The following is a 27,711-nucleotide window of genomic DNA, read 5'->3' as shown; positions in this document are numbered from 1 at the left end:
TAAAATTACAGAAGAAAAAAATCAGCTCCTTGGACAGGCTTTCCTGTAATTATAAACTAAACTCGCGGGAAATGTTCTTTTATTGTGACAAAAACAGAAATCTCAGTTTACAGTCAATAATGAAAAAACTTATGAAAACACATATAAAAGTCCAGAAATGTAAGCTCTCCGTCACATTTACTAAAGCAGTGGGCCGGACTGGAGTCTTTGCTGCCTCCCCCGGGCCTTATGTTTGACACCTCTGGTCTAAGGGATGGAGATGGTGCAAAGCCAGGATCCACATCCAACAGGCTGGACTTCCCACTCGCATCAGGATCTCCTCTAATAAACGCTGGGCTCTTTTTTTTTTTTTTATTGGGGTCCAGGCAGGACTTTTTTTTCTGCCAGTGCTTCAGTGTAACTGAGCCTCTCTCTGGCTGCTGCATCAGACCGCCTCAGCGCTCAGTCGGGGTTTTACGCACACGTCGCAGGAGAAATGAGAACCAGACACTCCTCTGTGGTGTCTTCTCGTCATGGACACAAAGCAGCAGGTGTGACACTCACAAACTGTTAGAAAATTTCAAATTATTTGGCAATTATTCCTCCTGGCGACGCCGTGGATGTGTAGTGCCAAAAAACAAAAAATGTCTGCAGTTTTCCTGGTGGCGCGCCTGTTCCTCGCCTTCAGCGCCAGGATCGTGGAACGTGTGCGTGCCGCTGGCTTTCCAGCACTTCCAACTATTTGCTGGATTTTAACAGAGGAAAGTAACCCGTGAACGATCAAATCTGTTTTTACGAACAAACGTCACTTGTTCTCAGACACATTACTTAAGAACGCAAAGGAAACGTTCGTTTTTCGGTGGATGCGCACTTGGGCACAGCAACATCCTGAGAAGAAACGCGGAGATGCCCCACAGAGTCCACGTTCTGCTACTACTGCTGCTGTCGCTGTGTCGGCCGGCAGCAGCGACCCGGGTCAGAAACAAGACCGTCAGGACGCGGTCCTGCCTGGACATGCCGGAGGAGAAGTTGGAGGAGATTTTTGGACGGCTCTCGGTGGGAGTAATGAGCGCTTTCCATCACGCTCTGCAGCTGGAGCCGCAGGACAAACTTAACCTCACCTGCCCCACCACTGCACGGGTCCCGACCGACGGCAAGACCCGCCTCCCGGTCAACCTGCTCAGCATCTCCCCCTGGGCCTACAGGTGAGAGCAAGAGGGACACTTATCCGGTGCCAGTAACGCATTTACGTTTCATATCTGCTGGACACCGCTATGCTTAAAATAGCGACAAGGCGGCGATAAAAACATTTATTGGGATGTATTATGATTTAGAAACAACTGGAAGAAAGAAACCCGTGCGTGCTCACATATTTTATATTTAAATAACAGAACAGACTTTGTCAGCCGTGGATTCACGGTATAATTAAATTAGATATTTTAAGATTCTTCATTTGTCACATACATAATTACACGAGTACAACACGCAGTGAAATGAAATGTTTCCCGAAACGTGTCCTGAAAGGCGTTGCACTTTCACAGTACCTACATCATGACGGCTACCGGCAACTTTCTGATTGCCTTTAATGCTAAACAAATACACGAAATACACTTTTTGAACAGACTTTGACATAAAGCAGAAAACATCAAAACAGGCTGAAGTACTATGTTAATCTCATGTAAGCGACAGAAACGCAGCAGCTCAGCTAAACAATGCACACGGTTTCCTAGGTTTAATTCAACCTTTTAAGTTCTACCCACATTTCTGGATATATCAGATTTTGTCCTTTTAGAAAAACTAGGTTTATTAAAGAAAAACATGTAACAGCTGATGATTGTTGAGTGTATTTTCTGGTGTGCATGGGCTCTCTCCGGGTACTCCGACTTCCTCCCACAGCCTAAAAATGGGTTAGGTTAATTGGTGAGGTGTGAATAGTGACCAATCCAGTCTCTTTCACCATGACAGCTGTGATAGTAAATGGATCAAGTCAACGGTAACATTTTCTTAAATATCTGAGCCAGACTGCTTTATTAATACCATCTGCAAAGAAGAGAGACAATGATCTCTTCTGCCAAAGCATTACCACCTCCTTTGGCAAAATGACAGCTGCTCTATGAAACACTTTGCGTAGCAGTTGAGCCTTTCAGTTCTTGTTTGGAGCATTTATTTGTTCCCGCAGAAGGCTTCTAGCTCTGGGAAATTCTTGGGCCATCTTCCACGCTCTGCTCTGGGACGAATGCTGGCCAAACCTTCTGCTTCTAGACCCTCGGGAAGCGTAAACTGTGTTGTTATCCTGTTACAGCAGTCATTCTGTAAACGTCTTACAGGCATTTAGTGCATTTAGTTCCGTTTGTCCCTTTGTCTCCAGATTTTCCTCCAAGATTCCTTTTTTAGTTATTGTGTCCAAAGTTCTGTTAGTTCTTCAGCCTACAAAACATGCTGCTGATTGTTCAGGATTTATTTACAAACTTGTGTTGAACTTAAGAACTAAGTGTTCCCTGAAGGTTATATTTGTGCAGGTATAGCCACCCAAATTTTCTTGAAGTACACTATTGTAGTCTTTTAACAGCTGGGGCTCCATCCAATATCCAATATATTAGGAAAAGGGAGGGATGGCATCAGTAGAAGTTCTCTGAGAGCTCAGATTTTGTCACAAGAAATTTTGCATGGTTCTTTTTTTTTTCCAGGGAAATGTACAAAACAAAAATATCTTGTTTATATATACAGTTCATGTACCAAGCTGTTTCTGCCAGTGCATTGAACATCATTAAATACATTTTCAGGATCTCATACGACCCAAAGAGATATCCCCGCTACATCCCCGAGGCCTACTGCCTGTGCAAGGGCTGCCTGATCGGACCGCACGGCGAGGAGAGCAGTCAGTATCGCAGTACCCTGGTCTACGCTCCCTCCGTCATCCTGAGGAGAACAGGCTCCTGCGTCGGCGGCCGCCACTCTTACACGGAGATCTACGTCTCCATAGCCGTGGGATGCACCTGTGTGCCGCTGCTGGAGAAGAGGCCGAAGAAGAGCAACCAGAGCCTGCAGAGGAGAGAGCCTAAAGCCAGGAAGCTCTTTACTCCAAGAAAGGAAGCTTGACGGAAGCAGCACTGCTGCTGCAGAGAAGTTTTCTTTTGTTTGTTTTTTACAGCTGATTCGCTCGTGCTAGAACATTATGTCTGAAACGGAAGCCCCTGGAAATGTCACTTAAAAAGATAAGTTTAGTACAGCTTCAGCAGACAGATCGACCGACACAAGACAAACCTTTGAGTTCGAACTGGAGTTCAGAATTAAAACGCAACCATCTGTGTATCGGACAAACGCACTCAGATTTCCAACAAACTGAATGAAACTTTGACAAATACTACACCATAAAAACTGAAGGTCTGCTTCTGGCAAAAGTACAGAGGCACATGTTTTATTTAGCAACTCTCATACCAAGTAACGCAGATAGTTTTGCCTCTGCATGACAAGCTGTAGTAAAAAAAAATGGGAGGTAGTTGTTATTTAGGTGATCCAGACCTTTCAAAACAAAAGCAAACAACAACAGAGGGCCTCACTTCTGAATGAGCTGATCAATGCTGCCACCTGCTGCTGTACAACATCTGCAACTTTCTCAGGTGATCAGAGCAACAAGCCCACGCTTCATGTTACTCAGACACTTTAATAACAGCAAACATCAAATATTTGCGACTGTTACCTCACTTATCTGGGTAACTGTACAAACATACAACACTTGTATGTTTCCCAGTAGAGCCCAATTGTTTAACAGCTGAGCTTTCTGAGCGGTTAGAAAATAAACGTTCTTTAGAAAAATTAAAAGTTGTTCCTGCTGCCTCTTTAATACTAAACAGCTGATGTACTCGTCACCCTTCTGGGTGTTTGCTGAACGGGGTGATGTATTCCCGTGAACTCTTTTCTTCTACTCGCTCATTTTGCCACCACAGAGCTGACCTGACCAAAAGTCTTTCATGATTTAGATTAAATAACTAACAGTAATCTGCTCTGAATTGGTATCAAAACCTGAGATGGACTAGACTTTCAGATTTATTACTTAAAAGCTACTCGAGCAGTGTAGCATTTAAAAACAGTGATTAACCCAACTTTCAGTCTCTTGTATGAATAAACCATGAAAAACACTGAAGCTTACATGAACCATAATGCCTCTTATCATCTTTTTGTTCAACCTTTGGTCTTGAAATAAAGTCCATGTCTTCAAAAGTTCCCGCAACCAGTCTGAATCACAAACTTACAGTCATCAAACCAAAGCCCAGACATCAGGACGGCGAGACACTGGGATTATTTTTTTCCATTCTCGGTGTATTCGTGAAGAGAACGCTGATCTTCATGTGAGATGGTTCACATGTCGCCCCTCCCCCATGAGCTCGGAACGAAGCGTCGATCTGATGGACGCCCGGCTCCTCAGCAGGACAGCAGGCGGGACGGGTAGTTGACAAAACAGCGGAACTCATTGGACAGGTTCCTGTTGTGTTTGGGCAAAAAGCTGCACATTTTTACATCCAGGAGATCTTTTGCCAGATTCTCCATGATGGCTCCTGTTGTTGAGAAACACCCCAAACACCACATGTTAAAAACACACCAAAAAAAACTGTTTAATACTAAATTTCACATCTAATCTAGTTTTTTTTTAGCAGCTTGTGCCGCTCGTTCATTGTGACATCAAAGAAGCTAGCATTTATTCTTGACTCATACAGACAGACTGTGTTGTTAGACGATGATCAGAGGCTTCTCTCTGTGAGGAAACTACTTATGTGCCATCATCAGAGCTTGTTTGGGTCTCACCTGTGCACAGCAGCACTTTGCCTTTGCTCAGGTATTTGATGGTTTGGGTCACTTTGCTCAGACACTCCTCGGACAGGTAAGGCGGGTCAGCGAGGACAATGTCGAAGCTGTGAGGAGACACGCTGTCCGGAAGAGACAGCGGCTTGTTGTAGTCGTAGAACACAAAGTCCTCTCCGTAGGAGGCGAAGCGGCGGTCGTACTCCAACACCACGGCAGACACCCGATCTGAACCGTCCACCACACCCTGCTTCAGCTTCTGGTACACGCTGGGCGCGCTCAGGCATGCTATCCTGAGAGGAAAGCACAAAGTGCTCGCCAATCAGCAAAACCAAACGTCGATTCTACATGGTCACAGAACTCAAGCGTATTTTTTTTCCTGTTTCACTAAATCAAAAACAGCTAATGACATCCGGGCAGCGTGTTCATGTGGGTGTGCGAGGTTTTACCTTCCTCCCTCTCCAGCCTCTCGTACCGCCTCCTCGGCTAACTGTGTTGCTGTCTCGTCGCTGTACCAGAACTGACTCATCCGCTGGTGGACATGCACAGACAGACATCTGTTACCGACATTCACGTTTCATTAACTCCGTCACATTACTGCGATTTACTGACAATGAGCTGAATTAAACCCTCCAAATAAAAAGGTCTGTTTCACTCTTTCGTGCAAATCTGGTTTAGAATTGGTCATCCTTGTGATTATTAATGGTTTGTCTTGTTTTAATAGTTGAACTTCTTAAAAATAAACACAAAACACCGTAAACTCACCCAGTCCTCCTCCACGGCTCCCACAGCAAACTGGTCTGTGGGTGCAGCGCTGTGATCCGTAACAACCTTCGTTTCCTTGTAAAACTCCTGCAGGGCGGCCAGAGTGTGAGCTGACAGAGTGGGAACATCGTCATCGCTGTCGCTCATGGCTGAAGGAGCAGGACAATGCAGATTATTTGTCAGCGTATGTTTCAGGAATCTCTGAGCAGCCAAAGCTGAGCAGACCGCTGTAAACACTCAGTTTCAAACACTTTTTCTATTGAATATTTGAAAGGTCATAGAGGGGGGATATCTCAGCTATCTACTGGTTCTGTAAGCAAGGAAATCTCACCCACCCACTATTCAGACCCTCTGTTTAAAAGGGGTATTAGCTGTTTGCTCATAGGGTTGTAATCAAACAAAGACAAATGTGGCTTTAATCTAAATAACATTCACTCCAGAGAAAGGCTATTTCAGCATCTCACTGTGTCTACAATCTCTAATGACCACCTCATAGGAGCTGACTCCGGACTACTAACCTTCTTGATCTGAGTGCAGCATTTGATATTATATCCCATAACACCCTTCTGGACAGACTAGCTTCTACTGGAATCACTGACAAACCTTTAAACTGGTTTGAATCCTATCTCTCTGGCCACACTCAAAAATGTCCCGTCCATTTTCAGTTATTAACAATGTTCCTCATGGATCTCTCCTGGGCCCTCTGCTATTTATCCTCCTCTACTTCCTCTTGGTCATATCTTCCATAAAGTTAACATTAGTTTCCATTGTTATGCTGACACCTGTCTACCAAACCTAGCAGCACTCATGTGCCCAGGGCCATCTGTGTTTGCCTCTAGGAAGTCAAATCCTCATTCTCCAACAGCACTCTGCAATTTTATCAAACTAACCAATGTTAAAACTGCACTTTGTCTAAAAATGTAACAATTTTTCCTCAGTTTCTGCCTCACTACAGGTCAAGAGTCTGGGTGTTGTTCTTTTTTCTTTTCTTTTTTTTTGTGTCCCGTTTGGATCTTTAGCCATCAGAATTGTTGTCTTAAGGCCAAGAAAGATGCCAAGCGAATTTATTTTACCAAGTGGATCATCATGGCCTTGCCATATTGGTCCACTTGATTGACCTTTATTATAATTATGTATTTATTTTACATACTACAAACGGGACAGACATGACTGGGGGATAGGACAGGGAGAGAGAATGAAAGAAAGAGGGAGAGAAAGAAAACCAAAGGGGAGAAGAGACGGTGAGAAGGGGGGGGGGGGGGGGGGGGGGGGGGAGAAAGAAAAAGAAACAAAACACCTGGATCACCTGTATGGAGAAAAAAAACAGAAGAGAAAGCAAACAACAAAGAGCAACATAATAAAAAAAAACAGCACCATCACAATAAACTAGCTTGCAGTAGATATCAGTAGATACTAAATAATAAACGATATTGTGCAGCACGCAAGATAGACAGCGCACAATGTGCTTTGAGGCAGCAGCCAAGAAAGCTGTAGTCCGCGTCTGTGAACACCCGTGTGTACACCTGTGTGGATCAGCATGCTTGTATTCCAAAGGTTTCTCCATGTAACGATCTGCTAGGGAGTGTGGGGAGCCACAGCCCCGTCCACCAGGGCATGAAGCAGGTATGGAGGAGATCCAGGCCCCAGATATCACAGAGGCCCCAGAGTACAAGGACCCGAGGAGGACCACCAAAGGGGGGGGGAACCGTGCCACCCTCCTGGGAAGAGCTGAGTAGAGCCCCAAAGGAGAGGTCACCCCGCAGCTATGGAGCAGAGGGGGTTGCAGTGGCGTGCCCGCGGGCTCTGCCGGCAGCCAGCTGTGCCAGAGAGGACCGAGCTTCAGGCCCAGAGGCCTGAGGGCATCCCACCCCCCGGAAGGAGCCCAGCCGGGCCACAGGCGCCTGGCCCCGCCAATTGGCCACCAGGAGTGAGCCGGTACATACATGAGCGCCCAGCCCGAGTCGACAAGAACCACCAACACACCAACGTCTGAGGGCATCAGCCACCGGCAGGGAGTGTGGTGAGGGGAGATAGGCCTCCGTACTTTAGAGGGCCTGAGATGTACCCAGAGAGGTTGAGTCTAAGACCCAACCTGACATATAGACACAGACGAACAGGCACACGCGGACACAGACGTGCATTCCCACCCCATATACACAACCAAATACTCGGCACTCACCCAACGTGTAGACAGACACAAATAGACACTGCACAGACAGTCGCACTCCCCAAACTGGGTGTTGTTCTTAACAGCACACTTTCCTTTCAAGCACACATCAGTGACGTCACACTTTGTAACATTCATCGCCTCCGTTCATCTCTCACACCTAACAGTACTGCCATACTGATTACTGTAACTCTATTCTTTTTGGTCTTCCTCTCAAGCCCCACTCCCAACCTGTCATGGCAGATGCCGCCCCCCCAGCCTAGTTCTGCTGGAGGCTTCTTCCTGTTAAAAGGGAGTTTTTCCTTCCCACAGTCGCCAAATGCTTACTCAAAGGAGGTCATCTGATTGTTGTGGTTTTCTCTGTATTGTTGTGGGATCTTTACCATATAATATAAAGTCAGTTAAGGTGACTGTTGCTGTGGTTGTTGGCTCTTTATAAATAAAACTTAATTTAATTAAATTGAAGCCCATTAAACTTCAACTGGTCCAGAACTCCCTCCATTATTTACGTCACACTCCTTCAGCAGCTCCACTGACTTAAATACTGTAGTAATATCTTTAAGGCTGTAGGCAGCATGAACTTTTGCATGCCCACACACACATCTGCACTTATAGATCTCCTACCATTGGGTCTAGAGCCTCAGCAACTCCTTCCCACCAGACATCCGTAACAATTTCACATTCTGTCTCAGTCTGACTGCTTTCCACCTGTTACATTGTGATTTTACATTTACCCTTACATTGTAAGCTTGTTTTGACTCGATAGACACATTTTGGTTCATCCTTATTTTTTTTCACCTTATGTGTAAGGTGATGCCCCTCCTTTCCTGTCCCTTGATGCAAAACTTTGGAGAACATTTCTTTTTCTTTAGGGTTAGTGTCCTCACAACGAGGGAAAAGCGGCATTTCAAGGCCGAATTAAAAGATCACGTGACAGAAACGGACCCGTGGGTCAAAATTAACATCGCCGGTTAAAGGTCCACGAGACGAGTCTGTCGACCCTGTTCATATACTGACCCAAAAGAAACATACCTGATCAGTAGCTGCTTCCAGTCTGCACTTCTCTGTTGTCAACACGTGAGTAGTCGCAGAATAATGACGCAATCACTAACGTAGCTACAGCTTCAGTGCAGCTGGAAAGAAATCCAAATCGAGTCGATTAATCAGTCCACAGATTTACGAGAAATTGTGTATTTTATCATAAAAACAATTATTTTTTAATTTAACTATTTTTTTTTTTTTTAAAGAATCCACTTGGTTTATTGTTTCTCTTCTCTTACATTTTATGAATTCATTAATTGAAGCTCCACCGAGTCCCACCTGACTGAAAGCCACAGCTCGGTGCTGTGACAGATCAAATGTTGGTTTAATGATCTGAGAAACCAGCTGACTTAAACTGTAGAAAAACGCATTTGTATGTTTTGTAGCAATCGGCAGCTGTTAATGGTTTAGTGGATGCGGTGAGAAGGATGTGTGTGGGTAAATATGTGAATGTACATGACTGTGTGTGTGTGTGTTTAAGGTACTACAAAGACTATGCTGATAAACAACAAAGAACCTTCCTCCTCAGTCCCAGCTAAATTGGCTCTATTTATTTATTTAAAATACATAACTGTGCAAAAGCCCTGAGCAACTCTCCACTTCTTTATGTTTCTCTGGGAAAATGGGAAATAGGTGCAGTGATTTATTGAAATATCTGGACACATAGAAAGAAATACATTTGCAGTCTTCATCACAGCCTGAACTCTTAGCCAAGCTCTCTTGTAATTTCTTTAAGTAGTCTTCAGGAATCGTTCTCCAGGCTTCTTTGAGGACATTGGAAGCTCTTCTTTGCATGTTGGCTGTCTTTTGTTCTATGTTAAGATGATCCCACACGGCTTCACTATTGTCACTACTGGCTAAAATGCAGCCCCAGAACATGAAAGAGCCTCGGGCATGTTTTACAGATGCTTGTAGATATTGTTATACCTATCTTTTGACCTCCATAAGTACTGATGACAATGTTAAACACAACAAATTTGCGATCTTGATCGGACCCATTGTCGCTGATTTTTAGTCCAGTTCTTGTGTAATTTGTCATGCTTCAGTAGCCAGATGAGCTGAAGATGCACTGATCCACATGAAACTCTCAGGTCAGGACTTTTATATACCGTTTTTCTCCTGTAGCTGGGCTTCGTTTTTCAGTCTCGGCACTTCTTTGGTCATCCACTTTTTCAGTTTCCTAATTTTTTTAAGGACACTCTGCATGCCATGTTGAAACGTGGCAAGTGTTTTTGGGAATCTACTTATTGCTGGAAGAGTACTTTTATGTCCATTGGACGGTACTCTCACGCTACCATATATTGGAAGGTAAAAAAATAAATAAAAAAAATCTCAAGAATACTGCCTTAGGGATAAATATAAAGTAATCAGAATTGGTCCCAGGACAGAACCCTGTGGAACTTCATCATTCAGTGCAAATGTTGTTCTGTGTTTTTGTTTTAAATTTAAACAGAACATAATAAGCAGAACACTTTTTAATTTGTTATCACACAATTTGTCCAGCAGAATGACTTCCACGCCATTGTTTATGATCTTCTGAGCTGTCTACAGCACCTGTAGCAGAGCAGCATCACAGCAGATGGTGGTGTGTAGTCCTGGGTCGTCTTTACAGTAAGCTGGAAACAATCCATGAGCTCTCTTCGCAGGTTAATGGAGTTGCTGGGTATGTACACACACATCTACAAGACCCCAAATATTCTCAATTTTGAATATTCCTAAATTTTGAACCCCCATCAAACATTTACCCCTGAAATTCTCTACTGGTTGGTTCCAGCTATAATAAAATGTGAAGCTCACTACAAACCACAACATTTATAGTGTAACAATTCAAAATAAGCTGTAAATATAGAAAGATTTCTACTTTCTACTCTGTTTCTGAAATAAAACCTTTTGAGGTTGTAAGCACTTCCATACTCTTGCTAAAGCTAAAACCACCCATTAACTGATTCCCAGGATCCAGAAAGAGATGCTTTCTCAACAACATTAATACTAACTCAGTCGGATACGTATTTGTAAAGACCAATTTAGTCTTTTCTTACATTTGTAAAGAATCCTTCCAAAGATTCCTGGATCCAGATCACTTCTGGATTGGGCGATCCTCCACTTCTGATCATTTCCTTTAATGAAAATCTTTCCATAATCTTTTAAAGGTTCACAAAAAACAAAGACTGATCAGGATGTCTTGAAACGTATCTGCCTTCACAGTCTGCAGACTCAAAGGTCTGCTGTAGAACAATCGACAAATCAACAGTTTACTACAGCCAGCGCACATGTCAAAGAAAGTACAGAAGCCAGGACGTTTTATACAATACGTTTATGTACACTTTACACTTCATTAACAAAACAGCCATCTACAATAACAGGGATAGGACTGTGAACGAGGAGGGTTCTGTCTCCAACATAATGCTTCAGCAAGTGGCTCTGATCCTTTTTATTTGGTTTGTTATTGCTGTCCTTCAACTCCAACAGTCTCTGTAATATCCAGTGTGTGTGTGTTGAAGAGTGATCGGGTGGAGGTGCTGCTGTAGAAAAATACTAATAAAATCATCCTGCTAAACTTTCAAGGCGCCATCTGTCTCTGGCCTTCACGTGTCCAGAGGCAAGGGGGCCACAATATAAACTAAAATCCAAATAGGAAGGGAAAAAAAAAAACAACTATATCAAACAGCAAAGGTCAACAGCGAGAAAATTGCTCCCTCTTTAGCTGAATTCATACATTGTTGAACTCGTACATCTCTGCCTGCCTTTTACTGGTGTATAAAAACATTTCCGTCATCTTTAATTCCCGTAACGTACATTTCTGAAGGGTATCAGCCTTGAAAACATTATATATTTATAGATATTTACACCCTTTAGTCAAACACAATCTCAATTTGGTTTTCTGACGTTCCCAACAAACAAATGTCCTCCTGTTCAGAGTGCATCAGCAGCCTCAAAGACAGCCGGCCACACCTCATGCTTTGTATGTCTTCTTAGGTTTTTGGCAGGCACAGTCCTTACTGGTTGTCATTTTTCGTATGGCATGATTCTCTCTCCTTATAACACACAGACGCACATAGAGAACAATCGGCAGAACAAAGGCACTCTGGGAAGGACTGGGGTGACGTGTGTGTGTATTTGAACTAGGGTGGGTTGGCCCCTCTAATGCCTCTAACTGCATACAAAACCTGAACAGCAACTTGTTTTGCCCTTAGTGTCGCTCTCTATGTTCCTGTGTGTGTGTGTGTGTGTGTGTGTGTGTGTGTGTGTGTGTGTGTGTGTGTGTGTGTGTGTGCGTGCGCGCGCTCCAGAAAGATCCAGGCACATGAGGAGGGGGAGGAGGAGCAGGAGGAGGTGGAAAGGGAGGACACCAGCAATCATCGGCTGCTGCTTGACAGTCCGTGCTCAGTTGCTTCAGTCTAACATGAACCTCTGAGTCCATCTGCTCAGCAGTTTAGTCTCCACAATTAGCTCCTCCTCCTCTTCATCGCGTCTGCTGATCGTGCTGGGCAGGCGGGTGAAACAGTAGGAAAGGGGGGGGGGGGGGGGGGGGGGGGAGGAGACATCCAAGGAGGTGAAAACAGGGTAAACATTCAGGCATGAGATCAACCGGCCCCAGCTGCCAGAGAGGTCCTCCGAGGCTTTCAGCCGTCCCTTCTACCCATAGTTCTCAGGGATGAAGCAGGGGGCGTCTTTGATTGGTTGCTTTTCAGAACGACGATGATTAGAGGCCGGTTTGGTTTTCCAGTGGTTATTTCACGCAGAGCAGGCCGCCGACGTTGGCTACAAACTCCTCCAGGCTTTTGAGGAAGGCAACCTTCTGCTTGCGGTCCATGGTGGGTGGCGTGCTGCTGGCTGTCAGCTTGTTGAAGGCGTCGGCTAACCGCTGGTAGATTATGGCGTCTCTCTGAGAGGACAGCAGGGTCTCAACCAGCTCCGAGTACTCCACCTGACATGGAAAACCAATGTAGCATCAGATTAGTGTCAAACGAAGGCAAGGGTTAAAGCAGATAGTATTATCCCTCTTTCATTATAATACATTGAAAAATTGTTTTAATTTTATAATTTATATTGTTAAAAAGAAGAAAACATACACAAGATTCAATGTTCCAGTTTACAGTGTAATCCACTGCAGCGTACACGTCATAGTCACATGTCGGTATCTCTGCTTGCAATTCTGTAAAATTTCCCAACTTTTAAATAAAGTATTCATTATTTTATAAAAATGAACACTAGTAGTTTGCAGAGGATTTAATGAGAAAAGAAGTGGAGGAGTTCAAGTATCTCGGGGTCTTGCTCACGAGTGACGGGAGAGGGGAGTAGGAGATCGACAGACGACGGACGCTGCACCGGTCCTTCGTGCTGAAGAGAGAACGGAGTGTAAAAGCGAAGCTCTCAATTTACCGGTCGATCTATGTCCCTACCCTCACCTATGGTCATGAGCTGTGGGTAGTGACCGAAAGAACAAGATCGCAGATACAAGTGGCAGAAATGAGCTTCCTCCAAAGGGTGGCTGGCCTCTCCCTTAGAGATAGGGTGAGAAGTTCAGCCATCTGGGAGGGGCTCAGAGTAGAGCCGCTGCTCCTCCATATTGAAAGTAGCCAGATGAGGTGGTTTGGGCATCTGACGAGTATGCTTTCAGGGCATGTCCCACCGGGAGGAGGCCCCGGGGCAGACCCAGGACACGCTGGAGAGGTTATATCTCTCGGCTGGCCTGGGAACCGCTTGGTGTTTCACTGGACAAGCTGGAGGTGGTGGCCGGGGAGAGGGAGGTCTGGGCTTTTCTGCTTAGGCTGCTGCCCCCGCGACACGGCCCCGGATAAACGCAATGGATGGATATTCAGAAAATAGATTTAATGAATATTAGTTGTTTACTGTCATGAAAATAACATCCAAAATGTTTTATCTTTGGGTATTAATGTCATGTGGCCTTTTAACTGCATTTGTGTATGTTTGTTTAGTTGTCACTATACGCTAAAAGTCAGTATTATAAGTATATAAATAAATACATAGTTGGAATCTGCCTATCTTTCAACCACTTTATGCCCGATGTAATAGCTCTGGTTGAAAGAATAACTACTCGCACATCACAAAACTGGTCAAGTTTTTGTGCAGCTGTGTTTTTGCAAACTAGCCACTAGAGGGCTTCTTGCGTCATTTATGAAACTGTGCCTGCACGCCAGGAGCAACTCAGGTCCCAGTAAAGGGATTTTCTTACATATACAGTTGTTACTTTTAAAAATGTGCCGTCACATTTAACTGTAAGGCAGAAACAGAAAGCCAGCTTGTTTCAATCATTTGCTAAAAGCGCACAAAAAAGGAGGAAAAAAACCAAAAAGCTTTATGTCCAGTAATCAACACATTTTTGCCACTGAGTAAAAGTCTGTTAATAACGGCACAGTTGTGGGTTTCAGCCTGAAGCACTTCTGTATTTGATGAAGCCCACATTTTAAAATGCTGCTTAGAAAAGAAATTCCAATTTAGAAGCTGAACAAAAGCAGAGCCTGGGAACCTTCAAAAAGAAAGACCTTCAGCATCTTAAAAGCCTTCATTTGTTGCACAGAACAAGAGAGGGAGGGAAAAAAGATTTTCACTGAGCTGCATGCACTGTGTGTTACTCACCTGGTGCAGGCACACGAGTGTGTAGAGGGCTTCTCCTGCCGCCACGGTCATCTCTGTGTTGTGTTTTTGCAGGACCAGCATGTCAAACACCAACTGAGTGCACAGAGGACGGCGTGAGCTGGTGTGCATTTGTTTACTTATTAGTACTCCCCCCCCCCCCCCCTTCTTCCTTTATAAAAGTTTTATTGTAATGCTGTCATGACAACATGAAGTGCGTATCGTACCTTGAGGAAATGACGGGTGGCGATAAAGAGAGGAGAGTCCTTCTCCTGGTTTTTAGCGCACTGTTCAGCCAGAGGAGACAGAGCCTCCAAACACAGCTGGCTGATTTCAGAACTCATCCTGAAACAGATGTTAAGGAGCACAAACTATTTTGACAAAATCATTTTTGCCTGTTGACAGGCTCGTCCACAGCTGCAGCAGGCAAACAGGAAAACGACTAAGTGCAAGAAAAGAACAAATCTCCCGTGGTGTGGCCTTCTGAGTATTTAGAAAGATTGTTGCCGTATTCCAGACAACATCTATGTCAACAGTTCTATGTAATTATGTAATTATGCAGGCTACATACTGAACTTAAAGGATAGAAAAAGGATCCTATTCCACTAGTATCAAACCGATATCAATACCAGCGTTGAGATCAATGCTATCGATATTTGGATCAATCCGCCCACCTCTACAGCCAATATGTGGATATTCTACAGATACTGGATATTCTCTCATAAATCCCACCATAACAATCAATACTGCTGGCACAGCAAGAGGATACGAGGTCATTCCCAGCTCCAGGGAGAACATGAGGCTCTTGAAGAGGTCTTCTGGCAGCTGTGGGATCTTTTCTGGAAAGATCTCACAGATGAAGGTGATGAGTTTGTAGTACTGGTTACACAAAGAGGGGAACTGGAAAATAACGAGAACAGGATCAGCGTGAGCTCACATATGTCACAGACATGATATTATATCAATATATAAAGAGACATCCGTGATTATGTTTTACCTTGAGCAGGTCCTGAGACATGAGCGGAAGAACTATATTGACACCATAGAGAACGACATCTGCAGCGGATACTGTTCGATTGGATGCTGGTGTTCCCTGGTCTTGATTTCGAAACACATCATCTAGAACGCACAGCCACTTGGTCAAGTTTAAACTTTAGCAACGTCTTCTTTTTAAGAGGAAAAATACGCAAAATCTATTTTTTTTAAAAACCTCACCTGTGTCGCTGAAGTCGATGAACTCTTTGGAGAGCAGGTTTGTGAGCAGCTCCATGATGAGCAGCAGGTCCTGGTACTGGTCCTCCTCGGCCGTGGCATCGCTTCGCTTCCTGCTCTGGTTGTTTTTGGAGTAGACCTGCAGCAGCGTTAGGCACGCCTCGTACAGCTTCATGGACTTGGTCTGAATCAGGAGTACACAAGTGACCACTATTACAACTGTGCTTCCATGACGATAAAAATGCTAACCTACAGCCTCCCAGTCGATGCCTCTATGGTATCAATTTGAAAACCCTAGGTGACATCTTTCTCAAGTGATTGTGTTTACAAAATCCTCAGGAAAACAGACCTCTGACCTTAGTCTTGAGGTCAGAGTCACCAAGTTTCAAAGTGATCCAAGATTTGCGTTAGATGGTGTCAAATTGAAAATCCTATGTTTGGTTGCCAGTGCAGTTTTTTCCTTCTTCAGAAATATATTAAGTGAGTCTTGGACATACAGTTGGAGTTTGTTTCTATGCCAGATGGAAAACCACCAGCATTTTATACTTTAAAACCTTGTCTGCAGGTAACACAGTGGAAACGTCTCTCACCTCTCCCAGGTAACAGATCTGTTTGTGAGCCACTTCCACAAAAACCTCAATGATGAGGTTGATTGTTTCCGGTGTGTTACTGTAAACCTGGGTGACAAAAGAAAAAAAAAAAAAGGTGTTGTCAGATCAGATTCAGGTTTTAATTCAGCTCAATAGAGATTGACAGACCACGTGACTTTTGCACATTGCATGCTGGGAACTCGTGGCAAAACAATCCAAGTACCGCATCAAATGCAAGCATTTGCAGCACCGCAAACCTTCATTCTCCGGTTCCAATAAATTCTTGCTTTTTCTTTGCCCCCCAAAAAAATTATGTACAAAACGAAGGAGAACAATGCCGGTCCGTACAAAGACAGACTCAACGAAAAGTCAAAGAAAAGATACGAGGAAAAAATCAAAGGAGTGAAAGGGTCAGACCCTTACGAGCACACAGAGTGGACAAAAGACGTTAGCGTGCTGCCCAACTTTCACCACGCTCATATTTATAATTATACGGTTCTTGGAGTGAGTGCATACACTCATGAAGTTTAGTAACTTCAGGTCACTGCAACAAGCCCAGGTACAGTTTACCGACGGATGGGTACAGGACCTTGAAATGCACCGTGTAGAACGAAAGACCATCGTACGTATCATAAGTTTACCAGTCTCACAAATCGTCGTCATAAATACACATTCGTTAACCGTTTATTAATAGGACCTTTGAGCTCAACGGTAATTAATTAGCAGTGGAAATTATTTCTGGTAGCATCACAGAAATGTAGCAGTGACAATAATATTGTATGCTGTAATCGCACTGGACAATTAGTGATACAAAAAACCTGTTTTATCCTGTGAATAAAAGTATATGTTTTTGTCAATGTACCATAATAACAGAAGCGAAACACAATATTGTGTCAGGACAATTCACTATTTATGCACAATAAACAAAGGAGCATAGCGCGACAATTTCTGTTCAGCGCCAGACTTAATTGGTGATATAGGTTACAAGCATGTTAAGAAAAATGACGTTTTAACTACTACAAAACACTGACCTTTGCCAGTGTTTTGCTTGGAGCAGACTAACATGTGAGCTGGAGTGTTCTGGGACGTTATATTTGGTATATCCAGGCCATCCGTCGGCTCTTTTTACTTCGGAAACATGGCTTGAACAATTTCTCTTCAACGACGTAATCCGATAACAACCGATCTCTTTACCCGTCGGCTTCCCGTGGCTGTCATGCGACCGGCTATTGCAGTTAATAATACAACGGCTTCTTGACATTTTTTGCGTTTCTTTTTATCGCTGTGTAACTGATTTCAATTGAAAGCCTGCGTGCGCTAGTACCTCTTGCCACGAGTTCCCAGAATTCTTTGCGGTTTTACCCCTGAGTGACGTCACATTTTCAATCTCTATATCTACAGGGTTAGATTCTGTTACCTCCATGAGGCCAATGCAGCTGGACAGGAAGTCCATGAGGAAAGAGAAGAGCGAGGCCACGTTGTCGATCTGCGTCGCCTCTGCGATGCCACACAACGCCTCCAACGTAGCGACGATTTCCTGTTTGACAGCTTCTTCTTGGCTGATCTGAGCAAAGTTCTCTTGGTTGATGAGGTTAAGAAAACGCTGCTGGAGCGGGTGAAGCACCTGCAACGACAGGCAGAAGGTCAGATGGCGAGACAGTGCATTAGAGCTACAGAGTATTTGACTACCGGTATAATATAGAGTCACTGGCCACTTAATTAGGCACAACTGTTCAACTGTTGCTTGTTAGCAAAAAGCGCAGCAACCCATTGCACTTGCAGATACTGGCAAAATAACCTTCTTAAGTTCAACCGAGAATGGGGATGAAAGGTGGTTTATGTGACTTTGAACATGGCATGGCTGTTGGAGTCCGACGTGCTTGTTGGAGCATTTGAGAAACTGCTGACCTAGCAGGATTTTCCCAACAAAACCATCTCTGGATTTACAGAAGATGATCCACAAAAAAAGAGGAAATTCTCTGGGCACATATGCCTTGTTGATGTAATGTCAGGCTCACCAAATTTGGTGATGAGTCTCAATTTCTGCTGTGATGTTTCAGACTGGTGATGGTGTAACTGCGTGGAGGATATTCAAGACCCTCCTTGTAACCCTTTAAAGGGTTTGCCTGAACTCAATCAAACAAAGTGACTTGAACAAGTAGGATAAAAGAGAATTTTCTGTCCATGTAAACAAACATCACTACAGTAGAGATCAACCAAAGCCGTGTTTGATCAGGTGCTTCGCTCTACTTCCAAACACAGAGCGATCTGACTTCAGACAGAACAGCTGTACGGACCGACAGCTGCGACCTCACTCCTACACTCACCATAATTACTTTGGAGTCATTGTGGCTTTGCACCCCCGTTTACTACTGTCAGCTTATTAAGAAAAGGACCTCCAGGATCACGGCGAGGATCAAGTTATACACACGGGAGAAAGACTAAACGCAGGAATATTATCGACTTCATCCATCTGTCCTAATCCTCATAGCTCACTGAACTCTGTGCAGCTCCTCATCTCTAAACAGGACTAAATAATTTGATTTTTTTTTTTGAAAGGATTTTTTGTGATTTTTAGAGCTGTAATGTTAAAAAGAATTGCAAAAAGCTTTGGCTTGCTAGATTTGACAGACGATGCTACAAAAAGATAAAACTGTGCAAGACGAAAGAAGTAGTTAGAGAAGCAGGCTGCAAACAAACAGATCAAACCCACTTTATACGGGAAAACAACTTAATGCGTCACAAGCACTTGAAACAATTATCCGATGCACAGAGACACACACTGACTGCTTCTTAGCAACGCCGCTCATTACCAAAATGTCACGGCCTTTTACATTTTACTCTTCTGCTAATTCTCCTGTTTCACTGTACTAAGACTTCATTTACTTTGCTCCCCCCCCCCAGTGCAACAACTACTACTAAACAATCATTAATCAGTAAATCACTTAAGTACTTCTACACGTATCAGCACACCTCAGCCCAGTACTGCTGCTTGGCATCAGAGTCCATTTGTGCAAAGCCTCCCAGGACCAGAGCCTTCATCAGAGTCCTCTGCACGGAGCTGGACAGCAAGTGGAGAGGTGGGCTGCGGCTGGCAAATTGCTTCGCCAGGTTCCACCAGCTCTCACACTGCACCACGATGTTTGCCCTGAATGGAGAGGGAGGCAACGGGTCTGTTAGAGTCTGACGATCCACTGTGACTCCTGCCCAGTGCTAACCAGAGAAAAGAATAGATTTTCTTATAAAAATCTGCATTTATCAACACAAGATGTGAAGGGAGATGTAATATTTTTGAAAAGCAAGCAAACATGCTCATGGTTAAATTATATGTGGTTATATTATGTGTAACAAATGTGTCATTGGGGAATGGGAAGGTCATCTAAACATTCAGTTTAAATACTGAACATTTATTTCCGATTACCTGAAAACATTATTTGTCTATCAAAGAGTAACATGTTCTTACCTCTCCCGCTTCTCTACCAGCGTCACCAGCAGCTCCACGGTGTCGTTGGCTAGCTCAGCCTCTGAGCTCCACACGGTCAGGTTGTTGATCACCTTTTCCAGGAGATATCCCACAATCCACTGGGCCCCCTCTGTGTCGGCACCAAACGCTGTGCTGAGGGGGATGCTGATCTGAGGAAGGGTAGAAAAGGATGAGCTGGATAGAAGACGACTGCCTGCTTTATGGCCATTATTGGAGAAAAATACCAACTGGTGCAAAAATGTGTATTACAGCGACAGTGTAGAAAAGATCTGATTGATGAAGCGATCGGTTAGCTCAGCCTTATACCTGCCCATAGAGCTTCTCGTCCACGAGCAGATACGTCTTAGCCCATCGTCTGAGGAACCACACGATGTCCTTCCCCATTTGCGGGCTCAAAAGCTCCGTCAGATTCGCTCTGGTTGCCCTGGACTCCACTTCTGACGTCCTCAACACCGCTGACAGCAACCTGAAGGCAAAGGAAGTTGGATTTAGAGCTTCACCGCCATCTTTTTTTTGTTTTGTTTTTACAAATCCTATCCGTTAACAGCACCTAGAGGTATATTTGTCACACAAAAGCACCCTACACAGGTTTCACAGGTAGTCCAGCTCCACCAGGATGGCATATCAACATCCGCCATTGCCAGGAGGTTTGCTGTTTTTCCCAGCACAGTATCAAAAGCATGGGGGACATTCCAGGAGACAGGAAGTTACTCAGGAGAGCTGGACAGGGCCGTAGAAGTCCCAAGAAGGAACAGAATGAGCACTGCCAGAGCCAAAAAATTGACCTTCTGCATGACACTGTTGCAAATGTCTCTGATCAAACAATCAGAAAAAGACTTCATGAGGGTTGCCTGAGGGCCTGAAACCCTCTAATGCAGACCTTCCTAAAGTGTGGGGCCATTGCAGGGGGGGTGCGGCATGAAAAGGGAAAAAACAAAACACAACAATGCTTGGACACTGCTATCACGGGCGCCCACACAAACGCAAAGCAGGAGAGGAAGCATCGCTGAATATGTTTCCAAACCAACTTCATTCTAAGCCAAAGACTAGAAAATATGGTGAAGCATATCTGCCCTTTGGTTTCACCTGCACAAGTGCCGAGGTAGGTCTCCCTGCAGAATTGGTCTTTCCTTTGTAGGGAGCAGCGCTGGGCTGTTCAAATCACAGACAAACAGGATCCCACATTCTTGATTTTTAGTTCACAAACACTTGTAATGACTAACTACTCCTGACATTTTGGAGATGTTTGCTCTTTATACAGTAAAGTTACAGCAGGATACAAATAATATCAGGCTGATCCTGTCACGATTTGTTCCCCCGGTTCAAATCACAGACAAACAGGATCCCACAGCTGTTGATGTTTTTAAACCCATTTTGCACAGAGAGGCACTTTTTGAAAAATGTATTGATAGCAATGTTGAATATTATTACACAGGAAAAAACAACTACATGTAAAATAATCACACCGTGACGCCTCTGCCTTTGTAAACGGAGGGTCAGTAACTGCGTGTGTGTGTAAGCGTGTAAAACCTGCAGATAGTCAGATTAACAGTATTTTGTTTCTGCAATTCCTCTTATGTAAACAATAACGTGGCGCACAGCGTGACGTGAAAAAAGGCGCATCCCTTTGACGTTGCGTGACGAACTCTGTATTCCTCGTCCACACGGAAACGCAAAAAAGGAGTTTTAAAAATCTCAGTTTTCGGTGATTTGAAACGCCGTTTCCGTGTGGACGACACAGCTGCGTTTACAAAAATACCCGTGTAGGTGCGGACGTAGCGTAAAAGAGTTAGTGGTTTATTTATTGCAGTTTACTTGTATTTGCTTAATTGTTTACTAAATGTTTGAGGTGTGAAATAAACCGCAATGGAGCAAAATATGGGTGTGTGTGGTTGGAGGATGTGTTTGTGCGTGCGTGTGTGTGCGCAAGGGGGGGCGCGAACATTTTTCTGTAAAACAAAGGGGGGCCCAGCGAAAAAAGTTTGGGAACCACTGCTCTAATGAGTCCATATAAGCAGACTGGCATTTGTCATTGATTACCAGAATTGGCAGGTCCACCACTGGCACGCTGTGCTTTTCACACACTGAGCAGAAGTGACAGATGTGAAAAGGTCTCGAGAAACCACGGAGAACGTCACGCTTGTAACCGTTTAACATGGTTCAGCATGTTCAGTGTCTTTATTTCTATCCATTTTGAGATGGCCAATAAATATACCAATGTTGAATATACAGCTCTGGAGGAATTAAAACGCAACAAGGAGACTATGGAGAGACTGTGTAGACACTTTATACTTATACCCTGTGCACAGGCATATTTAATGCCTGGCCATTGATTTTATTGTTAGCAACGAAATTATACCCCACCGCTACAGCAAAATGATCACATATCAGCTGATGATCCTCTTGCTGCCCGTGTGTTAAAGAGTAAGCTTCCCAGTCCACACACACACACACACAATACAAAAGGACAGAGAGACAGAGGGCTTATAGCAGCTTACAGGAGGACAGTGCACAGTTTCACATTGTTTGCAGAAAACAAAACCACGCTGACATTTATGGGGCTGGGGTCGCCTGCTCGCTATTGGGAAACCTGATGCCATCAGCCACTCATATCTGCAATCCACCACACACACACACACACACACCTATACACAATGAACAATCTAGAAAAGACAACAGCACCATGACCTTCAACAGACAACATCAGTGGCTGCTGTGAATGTCTATTGTCGTCACTGTGATCACACACACACACACACACACACGAATGCCTTTAAACAGACGAGCATCCAGTGCAATGATAAAGCCTCCGAGCAGCCCAAGGCTCCCAACACTGCAAGCTGCACAGCTAATAGATGCTAAAAAATAAATCCTATCCGGTAACAGCTCCTAGAGCTATACTTTGCATGCTTGAGCGTATTTAATTATCTGCTGGTGTATTTTTAGCACCAACATTTTGCACTAATGTACAACAATCCCAGAGTAACAACAGTGCGACACAGAAACTAGAAAAAATGACTGAGGTGCTGCCGTCGTAAAAGAAAAAAAGCTGGAAATATCAGCCACCCTCAGTAAAAACTCAAATATTTGTGAATTACACTGATGCATGTTTTGTCATACGTGTGCATTTATATTTAAAAGAGTCAAAGGAGCTTGCAAAGAAAAGCGTCTGGACTTCTTTAAGTTACTTGAAGACGTTTCACCTCTCATCCGAGAAGCTTCTTCAGTTCTAAGGTCAAATGGTGAGGTGCAAGCTCCTTTGACTACGATGACCTGGATGACTGAGAACCTTCACAGATATATTTAAAAGAGTTTGTCTGGACCGCCCAACATTAAACTATCGTATTACCACAGTACGTGTTCCTGTGTTTTTACAGCTCCACATTCAGACCTGAGTGAATGCAAAGAAACGAGCCCACCTTTAGATTTATGGGACAATAACGGTGACAAACTTTGCGTCCAACTAACTCCCGGCAGTGAGGAAACTGCACGTAGAGAGGGAGGCTTAGACTCAACACACAGTTTAATCTGTATGAGTCCAAAGATGTGATATCAGAATTATAAACCAGCAGTCAAAATGCAACAAAAAGCACAAAGCAAACAAAGATTCAACGTTTCTACAGTCTGGAGCTGCAAATTCTAACTTTTGAAAACAGCAATGAATGTGAGATTTAAGCATCTCAGCTACTCAGAAAAAATGGTTTTAACATGTGTGGGTCCCCGACTACTGGGCAACTACTTCTGCTGACATCTGAAGACACAATGACAAAACTCTCAGACAGCTGCTGGAACCTTAAACAGATTGTTGTCTGAACAGCTAAGCCAGAAGAGCAAGTAACAGCGTACCACAGCTCAACTTAAGATACTTAAATTTTTAAAAACATCTGAAAAAAAATGTGAAGGCTATGACAAAAAAACAAAACAAAAAGCAAACAAACATGAAATAAACAGAGCGCAATACCTGATCACAGAGTCTGTGCGGTTGCAGCCCGGTATGGACGAGGCCTTTTCTCCCGGTGAGCCGAGGATCTGCAGCGTTGTATTGATATCCACCTCTGTTGAGTGTTTGATGGAGAACTCCATCACCTCTGAGGGGATCAGCGGGGTTTCACCCTGAGGATCGTCTGCTAGTAGATAACCTAAAGAGCACAGACAAGTACAGGTAGCCACGTTGAAGCCTGCTCATTTTACTATGAGGGTAAAAGTGAAGTGAAGAAAAATTAACAGTTTAAGCTCTAACTTTGGCTTTTGTTTCATTTCCAGTCTTCTATGTTTGTAACTGGAACATTTTTTGCTCTTAGACTGTTAAAGGTTGGACTGTGATATATTTGCCAGAACATTCAATTTTTTTTAAAGATGGAGTGTTTAATGAACCTTCTGATGAAATTATAACAAAAAAATAAATGATTATTTATTGTGTCAGCCCCATAGACTCCCATGTTAAATGTTCTAACTTTACCACAGAAAAAAAAAACATGTTTACAACCTGACACAAGAATACCATTTTGGTCTTTCCAACTCATTCTTCCTTGATGCTAACAGTACAGGGAATACATTTTTATATACCCGACTTACGCTGTAGCTGCTTTAGCTAATAGGTGCACTGAAATAGGTCGCCTTATAAGGCAGTCACCTTCATTAATCAAATGACTGGGGTCTTAAAATGTGCTTATGGTGTTGGTTACGACCCTAAAGCTAAACTAAAGCTGTCAAAATGCAAGCTAAACAATTAATTCATTTAATTCAAATTAATATTATAATTAACTGCTAATTAGCAACTATTTATCAAAAATAAAATATGAAAACGGCATTGGTCATGTCAAAAACAGGCACAGCTCTACTTTCTCAGGGCTAGGGTGCTAATTGTTTGTAATAACTGAAAAGAGACAAATTTAGTGCAAAAAAAGTGTTGCATGCATGAAATACACTTACTCTGAACTCGTTTTAAAATTAGATTTGAGAGAAGAAGAAAAAAACAGGAGTCTCCTTTTGGGACACTTGTCAACCCTGCCTGAATGGTAATACAGAGAAATTCACAATAATGGCTGCAATATTTCATTAATTAAACCCACAGACTGGGTGGGGTTCTGTTCTTCTGTCCTACACATAAAGCCATTAAATGGAAAAAAGCTGCACTGGAAAAAACATTTATGAGAACTTATTAAACAGCCATATTCTTTTCTACGAGAACATCAGATGGCTTCTCATTTACTTTCTCAAAGTGTATTCAATACTATGTGTGCATGTATTATTTTTGATCTTGGGAAGTTTGCACTGAACCCCAAACACTGGGAAACTACTCTCTACTCTCAGAAACAACCACCGTGAGGTAATGCAACAGTGCTGGATTTACAGTAACTGCAGGTTCAGAGAGGAGGGGGGAAACTGTATAACCACACACAAACGCAGTATGAGTCAATCTGTTTTTCGTAATATTTCTGTCCTGCTGCTGACCTGAGACCAGTATGAGCCAGTGAATGTCCTCATATAAGTCATCCAGGACTTTACGGTCCACTGATCCAAGGTCAGACGAGGCCATAAGGTGCTGCTGGGTCCTCTGCAGCTGGCCGTGCAGTCGTGTTACTCGGTCCTCCAGCAGGCTGCAAACAGGTCAAAATGGAAATATAAAAATAGAAACACAAGCAGTGCAGCACTTAAAAAAAACTAAAAGAATACAAAAAACTAACCAGATAAAGAAACAATCACCAGATCTGTAATCTGAAAGAGGTCACACCAGGTCGAGCTGGTAAGCTGCTGTGTGTTTACCTTGTGAGCAGAGGGATACAGTGGTCAGCTGCCACACGTCCCAACATGCCAATGCTGGACAGCTGGTCTGAGAACAGCTCTCTGTCGTCTTCCTGCAGCTCGTTGATCTCTTCCTCATCGTGAGAGGAAATCCCGTTCACCGACTGAGCGTGGTTCAGGAAAAGTGTGAGATAAATAACATGTTGCCGAGTCCAGTGTTCTTCGTGTACAGTAAAGAAAAAGGCTCACCAGGTTGCGCGTGCCGTCGGGAGCTGCCAAGTGACACTGGATGTATGAGTTGAAAACTTGGATGGCTGGCTGCACGAAGCACCCGCGAGGGAAATGCTCCTCGTCCTGCACGAGCGTTAGCCACGACTCCAGCAGCTTGTCATAGGCCTCCATGTAAACCATGTCATCCTTATCCAGCTGAAATTTATTATAAATTCATTTTAAGCAAAATTGGAAGGCCTGTGAACACTTATTACCGCAAAGTGAACTCTAAAACCTTTCTCTGAGAACTGGATTCGATGAAGAGGGGTCGAAACTCACCACTTCCTCCAGGGCGGCGCTGCGTCCAAACGAGCAGGTGAGCAGCGTGAGGCAGTTGATGAAGGAGGTAAAGAGGTCGCTGGGCAGTGCCGTTAAAATACTCCGTGGGAACATGGTGATCAGATTGGAGATGATATTAGAAATGCCGACTGCCTCCGAGTCCTCGATCTCAATCCTGAGAATGAGGATAATAAACTTTATGAGCTAACAGCGCTACAAATATGCAGCAGATTCATCTTTAAAGCCATAAATCAAGGTTTACTGTATCTGCTGTGGGAATACCAGCAGAAAATAAATGAAAGTAAACGTGATGCACATTTCAAACACTTTCAAAAAGCATCTGTTTAATTTTCAGTTAAAATCAGTGCTTTGGCCCAAGGAAGGCCAGTTTCCACTCCACAGGGTGAGGCTGAGGCCGAACTGGGGGTCACTTTCCGAGTTTCCCTGCTGGTGACGGAGGTTTGGAAACACACATGAAAGTTGATCCTTAACCAAAACTCGTGGGCAACTTGACCCCTGAGCTGTTTTCCACAGATGCATCGGAGGTTATTTTTATAGTGTTTCAGCATCAAACACCACCACGCACGCACGCTGCAAGAATTCAATTTCAAAGAGCATTTTGTCATCAGATTGCACTGTGAAGCATGCCGTGACGGGACACACTGGAAATCATACTTTCCTCACATGCTGAATTCTGAAAATGAGATTTGAATGGTTTTAAATCAGTTTAAAGTGGGAAGAAAAAAGGACACGTGATAATGTCTTATTTCAAAAGGTTGTCAAAAAGGCAAAAACAAAACAGAAACAAAGGCCTTTAAAATTTTATTGTGTGTTAAGAATTTTGAAACTTATGGCTGCCCATTTATCCAACTCTGAAATATGTCCCATCTTTTATATGTGAGTTTTATGGGGGAAAAAGAAGCTCCACATGAACAACATAACTGATGAAACCAGGCTGGAACGGTTTCTCCAAAAAAAAAAACAACTTCCTACTTAAAAGCAATACTTCTCTACTTAATAACAATAATATAAATAAAGGTGTTGCAAAGGGAATTTTATATACAGTATCTTTTTAAAACAACATCCTCGTGTCAATTGTGAGCATGAAGGCTTTTTTAAAACTAGCTGTACTGATGTTAAAGAGTTTTTGAAATATTCTGATAATATTTAATAATTATATCTCAACCAAATCATGTAGTGAGCAGGACATTAGACCCTCGTAAACTTTACAGTGTACAGACATGCTTGGCTTGCTACCAACGAGTGTGTTGGGCCCTTTATACCATGCTATAAGCTTTTGCTTACCCGATGTAATAAATGTCCAATTAAAGTATAATGAAAAGCCGCAGCGCCACTCCAAACCACCCTGAAGATTTCTTTTAATGTATTTGCACCTTCCTTGTGTTGCCTTTGCATTTGAGCTGACACACCTCTCCACACTCAGACCAAGTCAGAGAGTAACATTGTTAGAGAGCCTAGCCAAGGCCTCTCCGATGGACTTAAATTGCGAGCAGAACCGTTCAATCGATGTAGCTCGGCCGTCCCTCTCCACATGGTTTTCCGATGAGGCAACTGGAAAAAAGCTCCAAGAATAGGTCATTACAGTGAGTGAGAGTTGCTGAGAGGAGGAAAAAAAGAAAAAAGATAGAGACCCCTCCTCACTTGGTCACATGGTTCAACAGCGAGCATGTGTGTGCATTATGTGTCTGATCTGCACATACAAGTGCACCAATTTAATTCACATCAGAACCACAGTGACCTCACATACACCCACAATTAAA

General features: G+C 43.5%; 3 protein-coding genes across 5 annotated transcripts in view; 1 reads left to right on the top strand and 2 right to left on the bottom strand.

Annotated features, from left to right (window-relative positions):
• Nucleotides 1-309: 309 nt before the first annotated feature.
• il17d (interleukin 17d) lies at nt 310-3,302 on the top strand. The gene is made up of 2 exons (XM_080902548.1): nt 310-1,184; nt 2,763-3,302. Exons 1-2 carry the CDS (start codon nt 886-888, stop codon nt 3,076-3,078), a joined length of 615 nt encoding a protein of 204 aa, XP_080758674.1. The 5' UTR covers nt 310-885; the 3' UTR covers nt 3,079-3,302.
• Nucleotides 3,303-3,459: 157 nt separating this feature from the next.
• On the bottom strand, nt 3,460-8,827 carry eef1akmt1 (EEF1A lysine methyltransferase 1). 2 transcript variants are annotated; one of them, XM_080902546.1, is made up of 5 exons: nt 8,744-8,827; nt 5,545-5,693; nt 5,229-5,311; nt 4,783-5,072; nt 3,460-4,535 (listed from the first exon to the last, which is right to left on the bottom strand). In XM_080902546.1, exons 2-5 carry the CDS (start codon nt 5,689-5,691, stop codon nt 4,402-4,404), a joined length of 654 nt encoding a protein of 217 aa, XP_080758672.1. In that variant the 5' UTR covers nt 5,692-5,693; nt 8,744-8,827; the 3' UTR covers nt 3,460-4,401. The 2 variants fall into 2 exon arrangements, with proteins under 2 accessions (XP_080758672.1, XP_080758673.1); XM_080902547.1 differs by lacking the exon at nt 8,744-8,827 and adding an exon at nt 8,510-8,716.
• Nucleotides 8,828-11,963: 3,136 nt separating this feature from the next.
• Nucleotides 11,964-27,711, bottom strand: part of xpo4 (exportin 4) — a 59,368-nt gene continuing 43,620 nt past the window's right edge. For both annotated transcript variants that reach the window (XM_080902295.1, XM_080902296.1), the window contains 16 exons: nt 25,931-26,105; nt 25,631-25,807; nt 25,403-25,545; nt 25,091-25,236; nt 23,598-23,775; nt 19,943-20,102; nt 19,616-19,785; nt 19,126-19,300; nt 17,570-17,776; nt 16,153-16,239; nt 15,566-15,746; nt 15,348-15,469; nt 15,120-15,250; nt 14,578-14,695; nt 14,354-14,446; nt 11,964-12,680 (listed from right to left, as the gene is read on the bottom strand). In XM_080902295.1, the coding sequence (XP_080758421.1) occupies nt 12,483-12,680; nt 14,354-14,446; nt 14,578-14,695; nt 15,120-15,250; nt 15,348-15,469; nt 15,566-15,746; nt 16,153-16,239; nt 17,570-17,776; nt 19,126-19,300; nt 19,616-19,785; nt 19,943-20,102; nt 23,598-23,775; nt 25,091-25,236; nt 25,403-25,545; nt 25,631-25,807; nt 25,931-26,105 (2,461 nt within the window). In that variant the 3' untranslated portion in view covers nt 11,964-12,482. The remainder of the gene's footprint in view (nt 12,681-14,353; nt 14,447-14,577; nt 14,696-15,119; nt 15,251-15,347; nt 15,470-15,565; nt 15,747-16,152; nt 16,240-17,569; nt 17,777-19,125; nt 19,301-19,615; nt 19,786-19,942; nt 20,103-23,597; nt 23,776-25,090; nt 25,237-25,402; nt 25,546-25,630; nt 25,808-25,930; nt 26,106-27,711) is intronic.

This window comes from Rhamphochromis sp. 'chilingali' (genome assembly GCF_963969265.1).
Source record: "Rhamphochromis sp. 'chilingali' genome assembly, chromosome: 14".
Classification (NCBI taxonomy): Eukaryota; Metazoa; Chordata; class Actinopteri; order Cichliformes; family Cichlidae; genus Rhamphochromis; species Rhamphochromis sp. 'chilingali'.
The sequence above is the reverse complement of the archived record's forward strand: the minus strand, read 5'-3'. Positions and strand labels throughout refer to the sequence as shown.